This window comes from Megachile rotundata, chromosome 15, assembly GCF_050947335.1.
Source record: "Megachile rotundata isolate GNS110a chromosome 15, iyMegRotu1, whole genome shotgun sequence".
In the NCBI taxonomy this organism is placed as follows: Eukaryota; Metazoa; Arthropoda; class Insecta; order Hymenoptera; family Megachilidae; genus Megachile; species Megachile rotundata.
Window position 1 is genome coordinate 11,749,358 of NC_134997.1, and position 21,805 is coordinate 11,771,162.

A 21,805-nucleotide genomic window follows, 5' to 3' on the forward strand; every position below is an offset into this window, starting at 1 on the left:
CCCCACCATACTCGTGGGCCCTTTCGATGCCCGTCTCGCGGGCGAAAGTCGTGTATGCGTGAAGCGGGGTTCTAGCGATAGACTCTTCGACAAATTGTTTAAAAATGCATAATAAAAAGACGAATGACTATTTAAATCATGTCTTATATGTGACATAATCTAACCAACAAATTATTTTGAAACGTGTAACGAAATATGTAACAAGTTTATTACGTCACTATTGACACGGGTCTACTGCGCATGCGCGGTATTGTATACAGTTAAAATAGAATTTAAAGAGAAGCATTTTTTAAAAAAAATAATGTAAAATATCTTTTATTATTTTGTATATAAAATTTTATTATTATAAGATATCTGTTAACATTTTATTATTACAAAATATCTGAAATAATATCCACGACAGATACAAATAAAATTCTTTAAGTACTTATGTTTCTAAGTATTAGCCTTTCGTTTTCTATAACATCGTTTCCTCGAAGTTAAAGATCGATATGCAAATCTAATCTCGCGATGCAGTCTGAATATAATTATGTTATCGAATAAAACTGTTACAGTTATCATTCATAGCTATCCCTCGCTATACAACGTTAGTTGTAGTACTACTAACGAAACGTAAGTTTCTCATGCGTGTTCGCGGCGCATGCGCCCCACACACGTTTTCTGGGGAGTTGCTGGACCGCTCTGGAAGCCCCCTCTTTCCCTCCCATCGCTTCCCACCATTTCTCCGTTGAGACAGCCACGCAAAGGACAAGGAATCGGGGAAGAGAGAAAGAGAAAGATCCTTGGCGAGTCCTGGAACCCAAGACGAGCGGACGAGCGACTCCGGTTACAGACTTCAAGGCTCAACGCGACTCCCGCGTTCCGTCAATCGTGGATTTACGTCCACGGGAGAAAAAAATTGCGTCGCCACGCGCGTTACGAGTGAAACTATTATGGGTAAAATGTTGGGACGCTGAGCATTCCAGGAACTTTGCAATTTAGAAAGGAAACTGAAACTTGAGATTTTCGATGTTTTTGTTTACGTGACCGGAGGAGGGGCACTTGAGGCGCGTGGCAGTTAACCTAAACGAGTCACGGGGGGTTGATTTTTCGTCGTACATCTCCAAAAGACATCTGACCGACGTAATTAGTTGTTAGTCCTGCATACGTGACCTCTCAGGACGCGTACACGGAATACGATATGAAGGAACGGAGTTTTATCTGGCGCGTACACGCGGTAGGACTCTTCTAGTAGACGGGTCCGGCACGACGGTGAATGTAAAACTGCCAGAACGCATGCAGGAATGTAGATTTTTCTTGTCAACTTTCTACGCCTCTGACGTCACGACGCCACTCGTTGCCGAATGCATTATAGCCCGTCTCGAAAAACACCATAATTACCTACAAAATTAAAATTTTATTAAAAATAAAAAATTTGAAGGGTCAAATAAGAACAATGTGTTCACAAATTCCTGTACACGAGACAGTGTTCATCTCTAAAAAAAAAAATAATGCGATAAGGTGAAAATTATTGCCAAACGATAAGAAGAGCCGAGCGATCGAGCAAGCAAATAGCCGGCCGTGTCGCTTAAGATTACGTGTAATTAATGCAGGAGCAACGATAAGATAAAGGAATAAAATAGTTCTCGATTGGTCCAACGTAACGCCGCTATCTCGCATATTTGACCCGCTAGCGTGAAATCATTATTCAATGCCCGTTCTTGGCCATAAATTTCAAAGATAAAACTTGGGAATGCAAAAGAACCAGCGAGATCCGTGCAATACCCGAGGAGCCTGCTATCAATTGGAGAAGCCTCGATGAGCATTTTTTATTGTTGATTTTCTTGAGGTGCCGTTAGTCGTAATTTTCTTGTCGACCATCGAACAGGAACATAAAAAAGAGACAGCCATTTTGGTCAATAGTTTTGCCAGGAATTTCACTCGAGTCTAGCCAGGTGAAACGATTCTATTATCAATTCGAACTGCCTTCTATGTAATTGAACTGAACAAATTATACCGACCTAGCTTTCCGTTTCACTTTTCACCGTTACGTTTCACCACGAGAGAGCTTCGTAACCTCTTCAGTATTAAGGGTCTCCAAAAAACCTCTTCGGCCATTATGGGTTGAAGTAGTTTCAAGAACGATGACGACGAAGTTATGGCTACTTGAGATTTACATAATGTGAACGCGTATATTTTTGGAAAAGTACCGAGAAATGGATCGCGATAGTCGAGCGGGAGAACCGTGGAACCTTGGTATCTCTAGAATCTAACGGTTGCTCCACCATCGATCGCGAAGTTTCCTCGCCACGGAGCGTGCACAATTTTGCTGAAATTCAATGGTCCGTTAGAGAGGCAAGCTTCCTAGGATTCACGGAGCGAATCTGAGCGACGAAGCGGAAACTGGAATCAACGCGATTCCGAGATGTATCCTTGCTTTAGGACGCGGTCCGCATTCCGTCGTTCGCGCGGGAAAAAAGAAAAAATTCGAATGTCATATATTCGATCGTTTAATGTGAAACTCACGTGCTCCCAATTTTTTCCGTATTCCATTTTTTCTATTTTCCAATTATCTCTACAAATTTCTAGTTTTAAAATTTATAATTTTTCAAACTTTTAATGCTGAATTTCCTAACCTTCAAGTTTCCAATTTTTCATGCATCTGATTTCTAATTAGTGAACCTTCAAATTTCAAACAAACTCCTCCATGTGTAACCAATGGTATGCATGACAAAAAGAGGATATTCGCTTGGTAGGCTTGTTAAATTATTATCGAATCGATTAAACAGCTTCTGGCGGGATAATTGGACGGCGATCAACGTATGCAACGTCGGCTCATTGAAAACGGCTTGATCGCGCAATGTCGATTAGATGGTACAGGATGTAAGATTTCCTTCAAATTATCCGTTATTACACTTCGAATTAGCAAGGGAAAAGTGGAATAAGTGCATTTCTTTTTACAATGATGCTTTGCGAAGAGAGAGTTGAACTTTCAATCATTTCTTTATTTTATAAAGTTTCTTACATCTCTTCAAATCTGTTCATAAAAGAGAAAGATGAAATTAGAATAAGAAATATTCTCAAGAATGCTGTTAATATGGTAATCGATGTAGAAGAGAACATTATAATTGAGTGAAAACATGTAAAAATACATTGAGATAAGATAATAGTGTTAAATGATTCATGTCTGGTCTTGGGGTCACAGGTTACCTACTTTGCAAAATCAGTAAACAGCAATAAATTTGATTACAGAGATTGAGCATTCGCAGAAATAACCTGAATGGAAATATTCCCTTACTTTATGCAACCAAATTTTACTTATCTAAATTTTATGAAGCTGTTGGTTAGACAGTTACAGCATTTATTTACATGTTTTATTTATCTCGAAAGACTTGCAGATAAAATATTTACATAATCTATACACCAGCAAGAAATATTTAACAGTCATAGGCTTCTCCTTGTTTGAGACTCTTCAATAAACCAACATGCAAATACCTTAGAGTTGTTAGTTCATTTTCTAATGTTGCTTCCTTCAAACAGAGATGTTTGAAAGTGACTCACATTTGTTGATTCATGATTGCATCTATTATCAATAGAGCTTCAAGTTTCATTGTCATCTAGTATCAATAAACATTCTGACTCATCCTTGTCCTTGAACACTAATTGCTGTGGACTATTAAAATTAAGTTTTATACCATGGCATGCTTTTCATCTTCCTAATCACCCTGTGCTTGTAGTAAAAGTATTATCACAACCTAACATCTTGTTGAGGCTAAGAGCCTTTTTTGTCAAAGCAGGCCCTGGTATAGGAATGCCGTTTTCAACTTCTTCAATGTACCATCTTGGCACAAAAATCTTCAGCATCCTTTCTGTTTTTTTTTTCCAGTCAAAGATGGTAGATGTTCCTACACCTAATTCAGCAGCAACATGTGTAACTTTTTCCTTTTCCCAGACATATCTATAAACATTAAATGTTCAAAAACAATGTCTTGTAATAAACATTGTAATAACTCAGGAATGAGTAAGAATCAAGCACTATTTTTAGATAGTCTTGACCCACTTGTAACATTCCTACTTGCGACATGCCAATTAATCACACAAGTTCAGCGATATAACAAAGAGTCATTCAGTTACATGAATATAAACATTAACACAGTTTTCCAAGAAACAAGTATGTTTAACTTACCAGCTTTAATAGACTATGCAATCAATTAATTAAAATTCAGATAAATCATTATGTTTCTTTGGTTCAAACATATTTGCTGTTTAATAAATTCTTTTAACGTACAGGTTAGGTTATTTACTTTCATGATTGACATCTCTGTTCATAAATACGTATAAAATAGAATCATTCAATCAACAGTTTCGCAAGTTAAACTTACTTTAAACGAAATTCAATTGTTCTTCCTTTTAAATGTTTGAAGTCCATCCAAAACAAAACAGAGCGCTAATCGAAGCGCGCAGCATATTCTGTTTTTACTGCCCTCTAGCGTTAAGCCGTCAAATTAAAAGATCCGAAATAAAAAAGTAAACTGCAAAATAAAACATTCAAAAGATCACGGATGCTCTTTATATGAAGGCAACAAATCGTTCCAAAGTATACTTATCATTGTTTAGAAGTTGTATCCAAATTTTTTCGAATCTGTGGTGTACATAACCTCAACAAAAACTCCCTCTACTTGCCATCTAAGTTTCGGCAAGAAAGCCCGCCGTTCATCGAAATTCAAATCACCCACTTCCATCGTCTCCATTGTATTTATATCGCCGATGTAAATTTTCTCGCAAATTCGACCGTCCGAGTCGACAATGAAGGGGGCCTAATGTAGCGCGTGGGAGTGCAGGACTATTAACGTGCAACTTACAAAAGGTACCGCAAACTACACTGTCGTGTAAAATCAGAATACGACCCACCGGGATGTTCAGGACTGAATGGCGTACATTTTCTATAAAATAACACGTTTCGTTCGGTTGTGTCCTCTGTAATGGCTAGGTGTACAGGTTATAATGCATACAGTGTGGGATATAGGATACATAGTAAAGAACTGTGAAATTTTTTAAACAAGAAGATACGACATTTTTACCACATTTCGATGAAATCATTCCAGGGAGTAATGTACGAATATCGCCTTTAATTGCATGATACAGGTGAATCACTTGATTTCCTACCGGACGTTAAATTATAACTTTCACAAAACAGATTAAGCAACGGCTTACATTATGCCATTACGTATGTATCTGTTTCTAAGGTCGCGGAATGGAAATCACGATAAACGAGTGTTTTCGGATTAAAAAGAAGCAGTTATTTAAATAATTATCTCCTTCGTTAAATCATAAGCGTCAGTGACACGTTATGGGTGATCGTGAAAGGTAATTACTTCTCGTTTCGCGATTATCGTAATAAGTGTTTTCCTGCAGACAACACTGAGGTCGTTGTTACTTAAATGATCGAGAACGGTTATGAGAAGCTCGTAATAAAAGAGTCATTGTGTGAAAGTTATATTTTTCATTCAGGACTCGAAGTACTCGTTTTACTGTTTCGAAAGATACGTCACTGTTCAATATAGAAACTTTCTTTTCTTAGAAGTTAATGAGCCTCAAATTTCAAACAATTTATCGCTTCTAATGAAATCGTTTAGTGTCCGATCACGTCTCAATAGAAATAGAGCGAACCTACCGGAAGTGATCCTTCTCACCGTTCGCGCGCTATTGGCGTCATAGTTAAAGTATCGTGTCGCTGCGAAATTGAAATTAAATGTCGACCACATGTGCAAACTTCCGAGAAACCAATGATGTCATCCGGATAATCCAACTGTCCTCCGACTAAATAGATTACCGCTCGTTGGAATATTCTCTGTTTCGCGGTTATGTAAATCGCCAGTGTATTCGATTTTACTACTTACATGGAAACCAACCAATCGTAAAAGTCGCGAGACCAGAAATCTTTCAACGGCCTGGGAACGACCGAATCGAGAACGAAGAGGAGGACAGACTGCTCGATAGTGTTAGAAAAAGGTCGATGTACAGGAAGTTCGAAATTGCCCCGGAAATACGGCGAACGGAAAGAGAGGGCCGAGACTGTGCAGAAGACCAGGTGAAATCTGAACCGTATTATTATCGAGGCTCGTCCGAGAGTCGGATGGAAAGAGACACCGACGCACTATTGACACTGATAGTCCGGACATACATTCATGTACTCACACATGTGTACACATGGTCGTCGGAAAAAAAGAGGATGTGACAAGGTCTAGCAAGTTCAAATGATATGACGACACGCCTATATTTGGTCGCTGGCTGCTCTCTTCTGTTTTGGTGGCTTAACATGCTTTTTTATATATGACTGTATATCAGGTTTTCATAAGTTTTTAAATTTATCTTAAATTTTAAGGGTAAATTTAAATAAGTATTCTTGAAAATTTTAATTTATTTCCAAATTGAAAAAGCAGCGACGAATCGTTAATCTTCAGTTTGCAAATTTTGAATTACGCGCGGTGCCCCGTGTGACGTACTACGGCCCTGCATATCCAGGCGTCTTCTGATTGGTCAACTTTAATGGTGAATAACTCCGTAAATAATGGTCCAATAAAAAATTGATAAAGGAACTTTCGGTTCGAAATTTCACCCCCTTTCACCCCGTGAAGTATTAATTAAGTTAGGGAATATTTTAAGTTAGTATAAGCTACTTTACATTATGTCTTATCGGATGCTTAATGCTTTCAAATCATTTAAGACGCTACAAACTGGTACCAGTCATTAGAGATGTTTTTATGAATTTAAACGATCAGGTGTCACGTGTACATCGTTTTCGACTTCCTACTCGATCATTCGTATACAAATTGCGATGTAATTATATAATTGAACGCGAGCCATGATGGTTTTTTTTTAGCGAGAATATCCTGTAGTGTGCACAACGTTAGAATGATATTTGCATATGTTAATCGATAGGTTAGACAACCGTGACAGACATTTAGGTTGATTTCGTGATCAAGATAGCGATCAAGGATAATTTATTCTTATAGTAGACGCGTATAAAAATGAGCTATTCATTTTCAAATGTAAAATATGCATTTATGCGAAAATATGAAAACTGTTTATTGTTTAGGTGTAAATATTAATTTTCAACTAACTAACAGTTATTAAACTAGTAGTTATTAAATTTTCTACTGTAAGAACTTACAGTTAAGCTGCAAATAAGACATGTAGTTTAATTCCTGTTGAAATTGAGTCACTTAAGCCTTTGAGTGATCTGATGTCATGAGATACGTCACTCGTGCAAATAAATTTTTTATGGTACCAATTCGCAGGTTCTGATGTAATGTGTAAATACACGGAATCGTTGACACGTTCGATTACTATAACAAGAAACGAAACACTCCGGAAGTATGATGAGACGTACCTAATACGTAGATCTATTTTTTAATTTTTAAGATTTTTAGGACTTTTAGGATTTTCAGGATTTTTAGAATTTTTAGAATTTTTAGTATTTTTAGGATTTTCAGGATTTTTAGAATTTTTTGAATTTTTGGTATTTTTAGGGTTTTCAGAATTTTTAGAACTTTTGGTATTTTTAAGATTTTTAGAATTTTTGAACTTTTAAGATTTTTATCATTTTTAGGATTTCTTAGATTTTTAGGATTTTTAGAATTTCTATAAAATGTAGGATACAGAATTTCATGATTTGTATAAAATTTAGAATCTCCACAAAGTTAAAAATTTTTAAACATTCTAACTTTAATTAAACAAGAAAATTCAAACAGAAGTTTTACACATTTTTGAAAGTTTGTAATATTAGAAAATTAAGTTTGCTCACAGAATATTGACGATGTTCTCGATATTTTCAATACACCACGCGCGACAGTCATTGCTTTAATTAACTCCAGAGATATCGCGATAACACAGCGGACCTTTATACCGCTCGAGATAAATTCGCATTAAACGTCGATATCAAGAATATTGTTCTTCGTCGAAAAAAATGATTGCGACTCAAAAGCAAAATTGCCGACGATTATGTCATATTTTTGCACGACGTACTACGAGCGTGATATTATCTGGCAGAAATGGTGATGACGTTATGACGAATGAATTCGTCGTATTATTCTTATTTGTTATGTTATTCAACAAATTTCTATAATTGTACAATTCTATAATTGTTCAATTTCTATAACTATATTTCATAAATTATATTATAAATATATTATCTTATAAATTAATATAAAATTCATACATTATAGTTACTAGATAAAATTTTTTTGTGAACACAATATTATGAAGCATAATTATACTATAATTATAAGTTTACCTTAAAATAAATTATAAATTAAAATATTAATTAGTACTTGAATTAATACATCACAATTCAAGTGCACATATAATTCTCCATAATTAAAATTAAATTATAAAGTATAATTACTAAAGTATAGTATTAACAAAAATTATTATTATAGTCTTGTTTATTGTGCCAAATAAAATCAACTAATACAAAGTTTCATTAAAATAAATCTTCACCCATAAAACTCTCAAAGTAACATTTAAATATTTTAATTATATAAATATAATTATTTTAATTATAACAACAGTTGTTCAACAAAGCGTTATTTGCACCCTACTTCACTTTCGTTCACTCATAATTATACAATTTACAAGAGAAAGTACACAAAAGAAACGACCACGCGTTTGCGTGCATGACAAACTAATTTTATTTATAAATTCACCAACTTCCTTAATATTTGCGATAACAACCGAATTAAACTAATTTTCACTTGTATTAACTTTCATCGTTCAGCTTCGTATGCAATGGGTACCGTACGAGTTTATTCGCATCGCGAATAGGAAACACGAGATAGAAACCGGAAGTACGCTGGATGCGCCATGCTGGAACCAGAGAAACCTCCAAGGGTTTCATCAACAATATCTAACAGATATTATCTTTTATTCTTTCATAACGAACGGAAAATTATTTTTATCGAATCGTCGATTCTTTGTTTTCTCTTCGAAATTACAAAATTATTTTTGGATCAGTATTTTGGGATTATGGGGAAATAGGGGATTTGGGGTTTTTAGGGAGTTAGGGTGATTTGGAGTTTAGGGCGTTTTGGAATTTGGGGATTTAGGGATTTGGGGGTTTGGGGGTTTAGGGAATTGGGGGTTTAGGGAATTGGGGATTTGGGGATTTAGGGATTTGGGGATTTGGAAGGTTAGGTATTTCGAAATTTGGGAATTTGGGGATTTAGGAATTTGGGAGGGTGGAAATTTGGGGATTTAGGAATTTGGGAGCGTAGAAATTTGGTAATTTAGGGATTTGGGGATTTAGGAATTTGGGAGCGTAGAAATTTGGTAATTTAGGAATTTGGGAGCGTAGAAATTTGGGAATTTAGGAATTTGGGAGCGTAGAAATTTGGTAATTTAGGGATTTGGGGATTTAGAAATTTGGGAGCGTAAAAATTTGGGAGGGTGGAAATTTGGTAATTTAGGAATTTGGGAGCGTAGAAATTTGGGAGCGTAGAAATTTGGGAGGGTGGAAATTTGGTAATTTAGGAATTTGGGAGCGTAGAAATTTGGGAGGGTGGAAATTTGGTAATTTAGGAATTTGGGAGCGTAGAAATTTGGTAGTATAGGGATTTGGGGATTTAGGAATTTGGGAGCGTAGAAATTTGGGAGGGTGGAAATTTGGTAATTTAGGAATTTGGGAGCGTAGAAATTTGGGAGGGTGGAAATTTGGTAATTTAGGAATTTGGGAGCGTAGAAATTTGGGAGGGTGGAAATTTGGTAATTTAGGAATTTGGGAGCGTAGAAATTTGGTAATATAGGGATTTGGGGATTTAGGAATTTGGGAGCGTAGAAATTTGGGAGGGTGGAAATTTGGTAATTTAGGAATTTGGGAGCGTAGAAATTTGGGAGGGTGGAAATTTGGTAACTTAGGAATTTGTGATCATAGAAATTTGGAAGGGTGGAAATTAAAAGGGTAGAAAATCCTCTATCTCCCAAAATTCAAACTAAAACTCTTTTTCCAAGCAAATTCTTCCTGAACAATTGTTCTGAAAGGTAGTCGACATTGCACCAGAGTGTACACGTACAGTTAGCACTCACGTTAGCTACATAAAAGAACGGTGGACATAACACTCTCGCGATACGCGATAAGAGTCCTGTCTGTCAGTGGTCTTTGGCTAACAGCTGAATCAGTTCGGTGTCGCTGTTCGCGAACGTTTAAACGCGTTATTCGGTTTCTGTTGTATGTACTATTCCACGAAGTTTGTTGAAGAAATCTGTGACTATTATTAGTGAACTTACTGTTACTGAAACGAGTCATGATTATCAGGATCGGTGTGTAATAGGAGGATCCGATAGATGATGTCACGTAATTATTATGGTATGTGAGAATGACAAATCATTGTGATGAGAGAATCGAATTTAGAAACTTGACGATGTGGATTGTATTGTATTGAGATCCTTTTAAGGATATACTGGGTATACTTATTGTTAGTATAGTTACTCACATAATAGGTATTTCATTACGTTTGAAGTTTACAAGTTTAGTTACTTGGAAAATTGGTTTGATGCATTTATACTCTGATCAAATAGGTTTATACTGTGATCAAATAGGTTTGATAGATTCATACTCTGATCTAATAGGTTTAGAAGGTTTGTACTTTGATCAAATAGGTTTATACTCATTTATGTAGCTGTGAAGCTACTTAGAACTCTACAGCTACTATATTACACAAGTTACTCTGGTATTTGATTGCCTTTCAGTTCTAAAATCATAGAATCACAGTTCTGTAGACTACATAAGAATATGCATATTTATATGATGCAGTTATGTGGTGTTATGTGGAGCTATAGTTGGAGCTATAGGAGATATAGTTCCAGCTTTAGAGGTATTTCGTACTATAGCTTGATACTGTGATCAAATAGGTTTATACTCAGTTATGTACTTGTGGAGTTACTTTGACAATATGATCAAATAGGTTGATGCTCATTTATGTACTTGTGAAGCTACTTTGACAATATGATCAAATAGGTTGATGCTCATTTATGTACTTGTGAAGCTACATTGACAATGTGATCAAATAGGTTTATACTCATTTATGTACTTGTGAAGCTACATTGACAATGTGATCAAATGGGTTTATACTCATTTATGTACATGTGGAGTTGCAGAGTTACTTTGATATTGTGATCAGATCGTTTGATAATCATTTCTGAAGTTGTAAAACTGCTTGCAACTCTTGAGCTACTATATCACATAAGTTACACAGTTACTTCATTGCCTTTCAGTTCTACAATCACCTCCATATACTACATAAAAATATCAACACTCACATAATTGTCCAGTTATATACAACCACATAGTTGCATATCTAGTTTGGTTTCTACAGTCACTTGAAGCTATAATCAAAATCATATAATAATAATGCAGCCACATAGCTAGTTGGAGCTACAGCTACATGAAGTATCAAAGACCTACAGCTACATGAAGTATTAAAATCAAAATCATGTAATAATAATATGTCCACATAGCTACTTGTTGCTACAGCTACATGAAGTATTAAAATCAAAATCATGTAACAATAATATGTCCACATAGCTACTTGTTGCTACAGTTATATGAAGTATTAAAGACCTACAGCTGCATGATGTATTAAAGAGCTACAGCTACATGAAGTATTAAAATCAAAATCATGTAACAATAATATGTCCACATAGCTACTTGTTGCTACAGCTTCATGAAGTATTAAAGACCCACAACTACATGAAGTATTAAAATCAAAATCCTGTAATAATAATATGTCCACATACTTGTTGCTACAGCTACATGAAGTATTAAACCTTGTACTACATAACATGTGCCAATTATAAAAGTCTTAATCACTATAAGAAGCCTTAATCGCTAAATGAAGAGTTCAATATCTCAAAAAAAAATGAACCAAGATTCGCTTTGATTTTGTTATCGCTCTTTCGTCATAGGTAGCTACAGTACGCGTTGTTCGACAGCAGTCAACGATTAAACAACCACACCTGTCTACCAGTTTATCTGTTCAGATAAGAGATTATCTGTTGAAATTCCCGTCGCACATTCCATGTAATTAGAGCTCAATACACAGGCTCCGGGTGTCGTTTGCTGTTTAGCTGCGACTCGTGAACTGCCTACAATCTTTCTTGTCTGCGATCTTCATTGCGTTCATTGTCGTTTCATTACGCCCCCTTTGAAGCTATCGTTCGATTACAATGTTAAATATCGGTTTCTAATTTTAATAACAGCGAGGAGTTGGTGATGCATGAGCTCAAAGGATGAAACGTTGTTAATTGATAAGGAAAACGTTGATGCTTTTGTGAAATTAACACGTCTGATGATGTTGAGATAGAAGATTCTTTTGGAGGAGCTAGAAAGTTCGTGCTGGAGGTTTAGGGAACTTTGTAGGGTGGAAGTTTGGGATAGAGGGAGATTTGGAACTTGGGAGTTTGGGGAGAATGTGTACTTTTAGAGGTGGAGATTTGGGGGATTTGGGGGAATGGAATTTGGGATATTAGGGATTTGGGACTTTGGAAAATTGGAACCTTGAGAGATTGCAACCTTGGGAGTTTGGAAGCTTGGAGAGTTTGGAACTTTGGAGAGTTTGGAACCTTGAGAGATTGGAATTTTGAGGGATTGGACCCTTGAGAGATTGGAACTTTGAGAGATGGACCCTTGAGAGATTGGAACCTTGAGAGATTGGACCCTTGAGAGTTTGGAACCTTGGGAGATTGGACCCTTGGAGAGTTTGGAACCTTGAGAGATTGCAACCTTGGGAGTTTGGAACCTTGGAGAGTTTGGAACCTTGAGAGATTGCAACCTTGGGAGTTTGGAACCTTGGAGAGTTTGGAACCTTGAGAGATTGCAACCTTTGGAGTTTGGAACCTTGAGAGTTTGGAACCTTGGGAGATTGGAACCTTGGGAGTTTGGAACCTTGAGAGTTTGGAACCTTGGGAGATTGGAACCTTGAGAATTTGGAACCTTGAGAGATTGCAACCTTTGGAGTTTGGAACCTTGAGAGTTTGGAACCTTGGGAGATTGGAACCTTGGGAGTTTGGAACCTTGAGAGTTTGGAACCTTGGGAGATTGGAACCTTGAGAATTTGGAACCTTGAGAGATTGCAACCTTGGGAGTTTGGAACCTTGGAGAGTTTGGAACCTTGAGAGATTGCAACCTTTGGAGTTTGGAACCTTGAGAGTTTGGAACCTTGGGAGATTGGAACCTTGGGAGTTTGGAACCTTGAGAGTTTGGAACCTTGGGAGATTGGAACCTTGAGAATTTGGAACCTTGAGAGTTTGCAACCTTGAAAAATTGGACCCTCGACAGTTTGCCACCTTCAAAATCTGGAACCTCGACAATTTGAACCCTGAGAATGTCGTATCTCACAAATTTGGCTCCTCACAACTTCCTCACCTTAAAAATATAAAACCTTGATAATCCTCAGCCTCGTAGACCCCTGAAAATTCAACCCTACCCACAACAACAACCCCATCCATTATTCTCCGTCACCAATAAAACCTCTAAATCCACACGCAATATGCAACAAATATAAAATTGACATCGAATTTGCCTGATCAAATTTCGCAATATGCAACCAGAAATCGGAGCACAGCTAAAATCTCGTTTCGAGCGACCAACTGCTTAAACAGCAACCTTTGCGCGAAACTAAACATGTTTGCGGAGGTTCCGCTCGAGGAATCCGAAGTGCGTGCACACATGCGTCTGTTACAATCGTGTTACATGGTTTCCAGCAGCTTAGAAACACGACAACTAAAGAAGCTAAGCAGTCTAATCAAATCTAGGATGTTACCTTGTCATTGCCCTCGGTTTTACACGCTTCTCAATTCTTGTTTCAGATTACTGTTGTTTTGTACAGTGGACAATATTTTATACTCTACTGTTGTTCTTTTGTAATGTATTGTATAAGTCTTTTACGTTTCCAATTTTTGAGGTCCCTAATTTTGCAAGGTCTCAATTTCTGACTGCTCAAGTAGTTAATAAGTGACTGCTGTTCTGCGTGTTCCAACAATTAGCATATTTAAGATAATATGTGTTCATGAACATTAAGTTTGGTTATCAGTGATGTTAATTATGTGAGGCGTAATACACAGGTATTTAAAATATTGAATATTTCATTTAACTGTTGTTAACATAAATTGCATTCTTAAAATATTAGCAACTGGACATTAAGATAAATTGTCAAGGACATTCAGTAGTTAAATAAATTAGAATATTAGTATTCAAGATACTAGTTCACTATTTTATTTTTTTTGTTACCTTGGTAAAACATTGATTGTCTGATTTGATCTATAACACAAGTAAAACTACCAGGAGAAAATTGTACGCAACAGAATGAGAACCGTGGCACGTAACTATTTCAAACGTTACTTATCAGGGACGTAGATAAGCTATATCTCTCTGCTGAAAAATCCACTTCCACGTCGTAGAAATAGAAAATCATCGTTCACGAACAACGAGATCAAACTATACAGTGTCCTTCACATTTTCTCTCCCCACGGATAAATAATATCTTTCCACCGATAAGCACTGTGGCACGGATCGATTAATGCAACACGGTGATAAAGCACGAGGATCGAACGTGTTGCTGATCAAAATCGATTCCATAAATATCTGAGTACTTCATTTATTTTTTTGTCACGTTTCGCTGACTCATATCTTAAAACATTGTACATATATGGAGTTTAGTTAGATTGAGTTAGATGTTAGGTTGACTTAGAAATTATGTTGGGTTAGGTTAGATATTAAATTGCATTAGAAATCTTACTAGGTTAGGTTAGATATTAGATTGAGTTAGGAATTTTGTTAGGTAATGATAGATATTTGGTTGGGTTACAAATTTTGTTAGGTCAGGTTAGATATTAAATTGCATTAGAAATCTTAGTAGGTTAGGTTAGACATTAGGTTGAGTTAGGAATTTTGTTAGGTAATGATAGATATTTGGTTGGGTTACAAATTTTGTTAGGTCAGGTTAGATATTAAATTGCATTAGAAATCTTACTAGGTTAGGTTAGACATTAGGTTGAGTTAGGAATTTTGTTAGGTTACATTAGATATTAGGTGGAGTTACAAATTTTGTTAGGTTAGGTTAGATATTAAATTGCATTAGAAATCTTATTAGGTTACGTTAGATATTAGGTTGAGTTAGGAATTTTGTTAGGTAATGATAGATATTTGGTTGGGTCAGAAATTTTGTCACGTTAGGTTAGACATTAGGTTGGGTTAGAAATTTTGAAAGGTGAGGTTGGTTATTTGGTTAGGTTAGCAATTTTGTTAGGTAATGATAGATATTTGGTTGGGTTAGAAATTTTGTTAGGTCAGGTTAGATATTAGGTTGGGTTACAAATTTTCTTAGGTCATATTAAATATTAGGTTGGGTCAGAAATTTTGTTAGGTTATGTTCGATATATTATTAAGCTAGTCTAGATATGTTATTAGATTGTATTACATATATTATTAAATTAGTTCAGTCATATTATCAGGTTAGGCCATAAATATTATTTGACGATGTTTGCCATATTATATCGACGATGATTTATTGTTAGATTGTTTTGAAACTTCACCGCTAATTCCGATGATATCGAAACCGTACTAGTAAAACGTTTTATTAGAACGTTTGATAACAAGTTTTTGAACGGTATTCTTTATCTAAAAATCAGCGACATTTAGCTACACTTCGTCTCGACGTAAAACTACGCGACGGAAATAAGAAGTAGATCCAGAGAGACTGGTCAGACAAAATCCGTGACCTCTGGTAAAACAAGCTTTAGCATTTACAAACGAGTTCTTGGCTAAAACATTCTCGACCAGGTATTTAATTAAAAATCGTGATTCCTTTCGCTGCTGAATTCGTAATCTTGCTGAATTATTCGACACGGGAGTTTTTGTAATATCTCTGGTAATTAATTGATGATTATTTTTGTATATGAGAAATGTACAATATTCATTTTTGGCGATGGGTTATTGTGAAGAAGGCGATGTAGAATAAAAGAGAACGTGTAGAGACAAAAGGAGAGATTTTGAGGATGACTCGACGAGATTATTGTCTCTGTTGTGAATTTTATATGAAGATTTTTTCAAGCCTTATAAGGGAGGATTATAATGGAGAGTGAAGGTGAAGGGGTCGCTTGTTTTTATGGGGATGTGAAATGGGAGATTTGGATAAAATTGTGTTTATTGGGAAAGTTGGGAATTTGGGGATTTGGGAGGGGAGGAAGGAAGATAGGGGTTTGAGTGAGTGGAAATTTGGGAAGGTTAGGGATTTGGGGAAGTTAGGGATTTGGGGAGGTTAGGGATTTGGGAGATTAGGGATTTGGGGAGGTAGGGATTTGGGAGACTAGGGATTTGGTGAGTTTTGGGATTTGGGGAGGTTAGGGATTTGGGGAAGTTAGGGATTTGGGGAGGTTAGGGATTTGGGGAAGTTAGGGATTTGGGGAGGTTAGGGATTTGGGAGATTAGGGATTTGGGGAAGTTAGTGATTTGGGGAGGTTAGGGATTCGGGAGATTAGGGATTTGGTGAGTTTTGGGATTTGGAGAGGTTAGGGATTTGGGAGGGTAGAAATTCGGGAGCTTGGAAATTTGGCAATTTAGGGATTTGGGAGGGTAGAAATTTGGGAGCTTGGAAATTTGGCAATTTAGGGATTTGGGAGGCTAGAAATTCGGAAGCTTGGAAATTTGGCAATTTAGAGATTTGGGAGGGTGGAAATTAGGGAATTTTGGGATTTGGGAATTTAGGATATTGGGAGGGTTGAAATTTGGGAGCTTGGAAATTTGGCAATTTAGGGATTTGGGAGGCTAGAAATTCGGAAGCTTGGAAATTTGGCAATTTAGAGATTTGGGAGGGTGGAAATTAGGAAATTTTGGGATTTGGCAATTTAGGAATTTGGGAGGGTAGAAATTTGGGAGCTTGGAAATTTGGCAATTTAGGAATTTGGGAGCGTAGAAATTCGGGAGCTTGGAGATTTGGCAATTAAGGAATTTGGGAGGGTAGAAATTCGGGAGCGTGGAAATTTAGCAATTTAGGAATTTGGGAGGGTAGAAATTTGGGAAATTAAATATTTGGAAATTTTGGAATTTGGAAGAGTAGAAATTTGAAAATTTAGGAATATGGAAGGGTAGAAATTCGAAGGGTAGAAAATTCAAACTACCCCAATGTTCAATCTACCTTGATGTTCAAACTACCCTAATAGTCAAACTACCAATGTTCAGACTACCTTACATTCAAAACACATCCACATGTACCTAACGAAAGCCACATGGTCCAACATGCAACATCAAAGAAACCAGACTGTCACCAAACAGTCTAAACACAGATAGGAAACGGAAACTTCATTCTTTAAATATTACTACACGTGGGTTTACATTGGAGAATGTCTAATTTGAAGGAAATGTTTTGGTTACAGGGGCGCAGTATGTGCCCGGCGCTGGGCTTGGCGCCGCACCCCAAAACAGGACCTTCAACCTCGAATACGTACCGAATTATCCACCGATCAAAACCGACAGATTCAGGGGTGGTCCTGATATACAGAAAAGAATGACTCAAAGAGAGGACGCGCTGAAATTCGAGCAGGGCCGTATCAAGGCCCTGCAGGAGGAACGTCTGCATATTCAGAAGAAGACGTTCACGAAATGGATCAACTCGTTCCTGTTAAAGGTACTGTGCCTAGATTTAATCCTCTCATTGTCAGTATTTATATTATCTATTTTTATGGACCTTCTCTATTTTTACATTATTTGTCATTTGTTGTAATTCATGTATTTATGAATTTATTATTGATGTGTTTACGAATTTATATTTCATATATTTACGAATTTATATTTCATATATTTACGAATTTGTAATTCATGTATTTACGAATTTATAATTTATGTAACATTGTTATGGTGAATTTATTAACTATTTGATTGGAGCTATTAAATTTTGATCAGTACCATGTGTACTGAATTGTGATCGTAGAACATTGCGACACTTGCTGATATTTAGGTATTTACAGTTCATAAATCATGTGCAATGTATGTTAGAACAGTTCTGTGAAACACTTAAGTTGCACGGTTAAATTGCATATTACACATATACAGGTTGATTCAAACTTTGAAACATAGCACAATATCTATAATTTTTAACATAAGTCTCCTTTATAATCCTCGTATAATCATTTTTACATTGTACAATCTCCTTTATAAATCTCACATATGTAATTTTGTATTTGAAATTTTTTTACTACAGGCTGTTTCAAAATTTCAAACATAGCATGGTATATAATAATTTTTAACATAAGTCTCCTTTATAATTTTTATATAATCATTTTTACATTGTACAATCTCCTTTATAAATCTCACATATGTAGTTTTGTGTTTGGAATTTTTTTACTACAGGCTGTTTCAAAATTTCAAACACAGCATGGTATATAATAATTTTTAACATAAGACTCCTTTATAATTTTTATATAATCATTTTTACATTGTACAATCTCCTTTATGAATCTCACATATGTAGTTTTGTATTTGAAATTTTTTTACTACAGGCTGTTTCAAAATTTTAAACATAGCATGGTATATAATAATTTTTAATACAAGTCTCCTTTATAATTTTTATAAAATCATTTTTACATTGTACAATCTCCTTTATAAATCTCACATATGTAGTTTTGTGTTTGGAATTTTTTTACTACAGGCTGTTTCAAAATTTCAAACACAGCATGGTATATAATAATTTTTAACATAAGACTCCTTTATAATTTTTATATAATCATTTTTACATTGTACAATCTCCTTTATGAATCTCACATATGTAGTTTTGTATTTGAAATTTTTTTACTACAGGCTGTTTCAAAATTTTAAACATAGCATGGTATATAATAATTTTTAATACAAGTCTCCTTTATAATTTTTATAAAATCATTTTTACATTGTACAATCTCCTTTATGAATCTCACATATGTAGTTTTGTATTTGAAATTTTTTTACTACAGGCTGTTTCAAAATTTTAAACATAGCATGGTATATAATAATTTTTAATACAAGTCTCCTTTATAATTTTTATAAAATCATTTTTACATTAAACAATCTCCTTTATAAATCTCTTTTTTAAACCTCTCCTCTACAGTTTTGAATTTTGGAATTTTTTAAACTACAGGTCGTTTCAAAATTAAACTACAAATTTGAATTGTGGTGTCCAACACAAAAACCTTGTTTAATACTCATGTTATGAATACCTTATCATAAAGCTTTTAATAAAAGTACAATTTTATTTAAAGTATAGGGTGTTTCAAAAATAATGTACATAAAAGACAGAGAAAGTTAAAATGCATAAACGTCTAGTTCTTGTCGCTACTTAATTTTATTGGATATTATATAAAAAAGGGATGTAAATAGCAGGCGTATCTACACAGGAAGAAATCCGTCGTCGAATCGATTACTTTCACTTTACAGGCACGCATGGAAGTGGACGATTTATTCACGGACCTAGCAGACGGCAAGAAGCTCCTAAAATTATTGGAAATCATCTCCGGCGAACGATTGGCGAAACCAAACAATGGTCGAATGAGAGTGCACAAGATCGAGAACGTGAACAAATCATTAGCGTTCCTTCACACGAAGGTGAGTGTAATTAATCTCCTGAAAAATTATACAGCGACTACTTCTTAGCCATGATAATTAAACTTTTTGATACCCGCGAATTCGATAAAGATTGTTAGGGAATCGTTGGAAAATAATTCTCACGCTTTCACGATTGTCTTTCCAATTTCGCGACAGCGTTACTCTTATGATGTTACGCAAGCGTGTACACGACGGTTATGCAAGCGAAAACGGAAATTTTCTCCCCAAGTTTTTCCTAGACAGGGACATTAATAAACGACAATATTATCTGTGGTTCGATTCACGTTTGACCGAGCGTTCCGCTCGATGACTCTGATCTTTGAAAGGTCTTGAGGGATTCGTGATTCGTGAAACTGGATGTAAGACTCGTGAAGTCGTGAAATTCAGCAACACGGACAAAAAATTGAAATTCAGCTACAATTAGATAAGTTGAAATTCAGCAACAATTAGGTAAATTGAAATTCAGTAACAATTAGATAAGTTGAAATTCAGCAACAATTAGGTAAATTGAAATTCAGCAACAATTAGATAAATTGAAATTCAGCAACAATTAGGTAAATTGAAATTCAGCAACATTAAGATAAATTGAAATTCAGAAACAATAAAATAAATTGCAATTCAGCAACATTAAGATAAATTGAAATTCAGTAACAATAAGGAAAATAAAGTTCAGCAACAATAAAATAAATTGAAATTCAGTAACAATTAGATAAGTTGAAATTCAGCAACAATTAGATAAATTGAAATTCAGCAACAATTAGTTAAATTGAAATTCAGCCACAATTAGATAAATTGAAATTTAGCAACATTAAGATAAATTGAAATTCAGCAACAATAAAATAAATTGAAATTCAATAACAATAAGGTAAAATGAAGTTCAGTAACAATTAGGTAAATTGAAATTCAGCCACAATTAGATAAATTGAAATTTAGCAACATTAAGATAAATTGAAATTCAGCAACAATAAAATAAATTGAAATTCAATAACAATAAGGTAAAATGAAGTTCAGTAACAATTAGGTAAATTGAAATTCAGCAACAATAAAATAAATTGAAATTCAGCAACAATAAAGTAAATTGCAATTCAGCAACATTAAGATAAATTGAAATTCAGTAACAATAAGGTAAAATGTAGTTCAGCTACAATAAAGTTAAAATGAAAACAGTATATCTCCTCTATAAAACACGACAATCAATATTGCGAGGTAGAACGAACAGATTTATAGAATGTTACTCTAACACCGATTAAAATTGTGGTTCGTACGCTCGCCACTAGGCGGCGCATGAGGTTTGACTTTCTCGCTAGTACTCAAGGAGCAATCCTACACAGTATGTCAGAAAGGTAACTTTTTAAATAAAAAGAAAAGAATGAGCTATTTTGCCAAAATTGTGCACTATCTAGCAATCATCAATTGTACAAACTGTAACTGGTACTGAACCCACAGCTCAGAGTTAGCGTGATATATTTTTGTTAGATGTGGACATGAAAACATCATGTGACCATGTGATCTGTCCATGTTAATCCTCCAAATAACTGGTCTCCCACAAATAAATTTCATCAAAAAGTTTGACAAGTACACAAAGAAATCCCAAGCTTAATAGCACCGACAGAAAGCATCGAATGAAGTCATTAAACGCTTAATACCCCGATCGCGGTACAACACGATATTAGGCTAGCATTAAAGAAGATTTACAGACGTATCGAGCACAAAAGATCCTTTACGATTTCCACGAAGTATATTTCACAATTGCGTTGCCTTTGATCGTGTACGATCTTGCACGCGTGTACAGATATGTAATTCTCCGAGCAGCAAAGTGCATTTAGCAACATTTCACGGAGTCGATACAGCCATAGAGTTTCGAGACGTCCTACGTGGACGCGGAACTCGCGTGTGCGAAGCTCTGCAAGTGCAAAGTCCTCGTGAATGGCCTCCATGCTTCGTAGCTTATGACATAATAGTTTTATGGCAGGCTATCTACATATGTGTACACACGTATGCGCTATAATGCACTTACGGCCGTGTCTGAAAGACGCGGCGAATACGTTACTTGTCAGAGGTATAATAACTTTTGTAATTCATCTGTATGACGAAGGTGAAAGGAGACGATTTTACTGCGCGAAAAAATACAAGCGAGATATTTCCCCAGATTATGGCTGTATTTTGTACTCCTTTCAAGTACTTTTTTTACTTAAGCTGTAA

General features: G+C 35.5%; 2 protein-coding genes across 10 annotated transcripts in view; one reads left to right on the forward strand and one right to left on the reverse strand.

Moving 5' to 3' along the window:
* The window catches only part of kst (spectrin beta chain, non-erythrocytic 5 kst), a 56,528-nt gene that overhangs the window by 1,965 nt on the left and 32,758 nt on the right, over positions 1-21,805 (forward strand). For 3 of the 6 annotated variants that reach the window (XM_012286028.2, XM_012286029.2, XM_076540228.1), the window contains exons 1-3: positions 10,145-10,342; positions 17,407-17,657; positions 19,436-19,603. In XM_012286028.2, the coding sequence (XP_012141418.2) occupies positions 10,321-10,342; positions 17,407-17,657; positions 19,436-19,603 (441 nt within the window). In that variant the 5' untranslated portion in view covers positions 10,145-10,320. Of the gene's footprint in view, positions 1-10,143; positions 10,343-17,406; positions 17,658-19,435; positions 19,604-21,805 lie in introns of those variants that run through there. The other 3 variants (XR_013040622.1, XM_012286030.2, XM_012286031.2) reach the window with 3 other exon arrangements.
* On the reverse strand, positions 362-6,496 carry cag. Of its 4 annotated transcripts, none has more exons than XM_076539983.1 (5): positions 4,362-6,463; positions 3,735-3,937; positions 3,475-3,652; positions 1,765-3,016; positions 362-1,380 (listed from the first exon to the last, which is right to left on the reverse strand). In XM_076539983.1, exons 1-3 carry the CDS (start codon positions 4,406-4,408, stop codon positions 3,639-3,641), a joined length of 264 nt encoding a protein of 87 aa, XP_076396098.1. In that variant the 5' UTR covers positions 4,409-6,463; the 3' UTR covers positions 362-1,380; positions 1,765-3,016; positions 3,475-3,638. The 4 variants fall into 4 exon arrangements, 2 of the variants coding, with proteins under 2 accessions (XP_076396098.1, XP_012141417.2); XR_013040564.1 differs by adding an exon at positions 4,166-4,300 and having other exon boundaries at positions 363-1,380; positions 3,475-3,937; positions 4,362-6,496; XR_013040563.1 differs by having other exon boundaries at positions 363-1,380; positions 3,475-3,937; positions 4,166-6,496.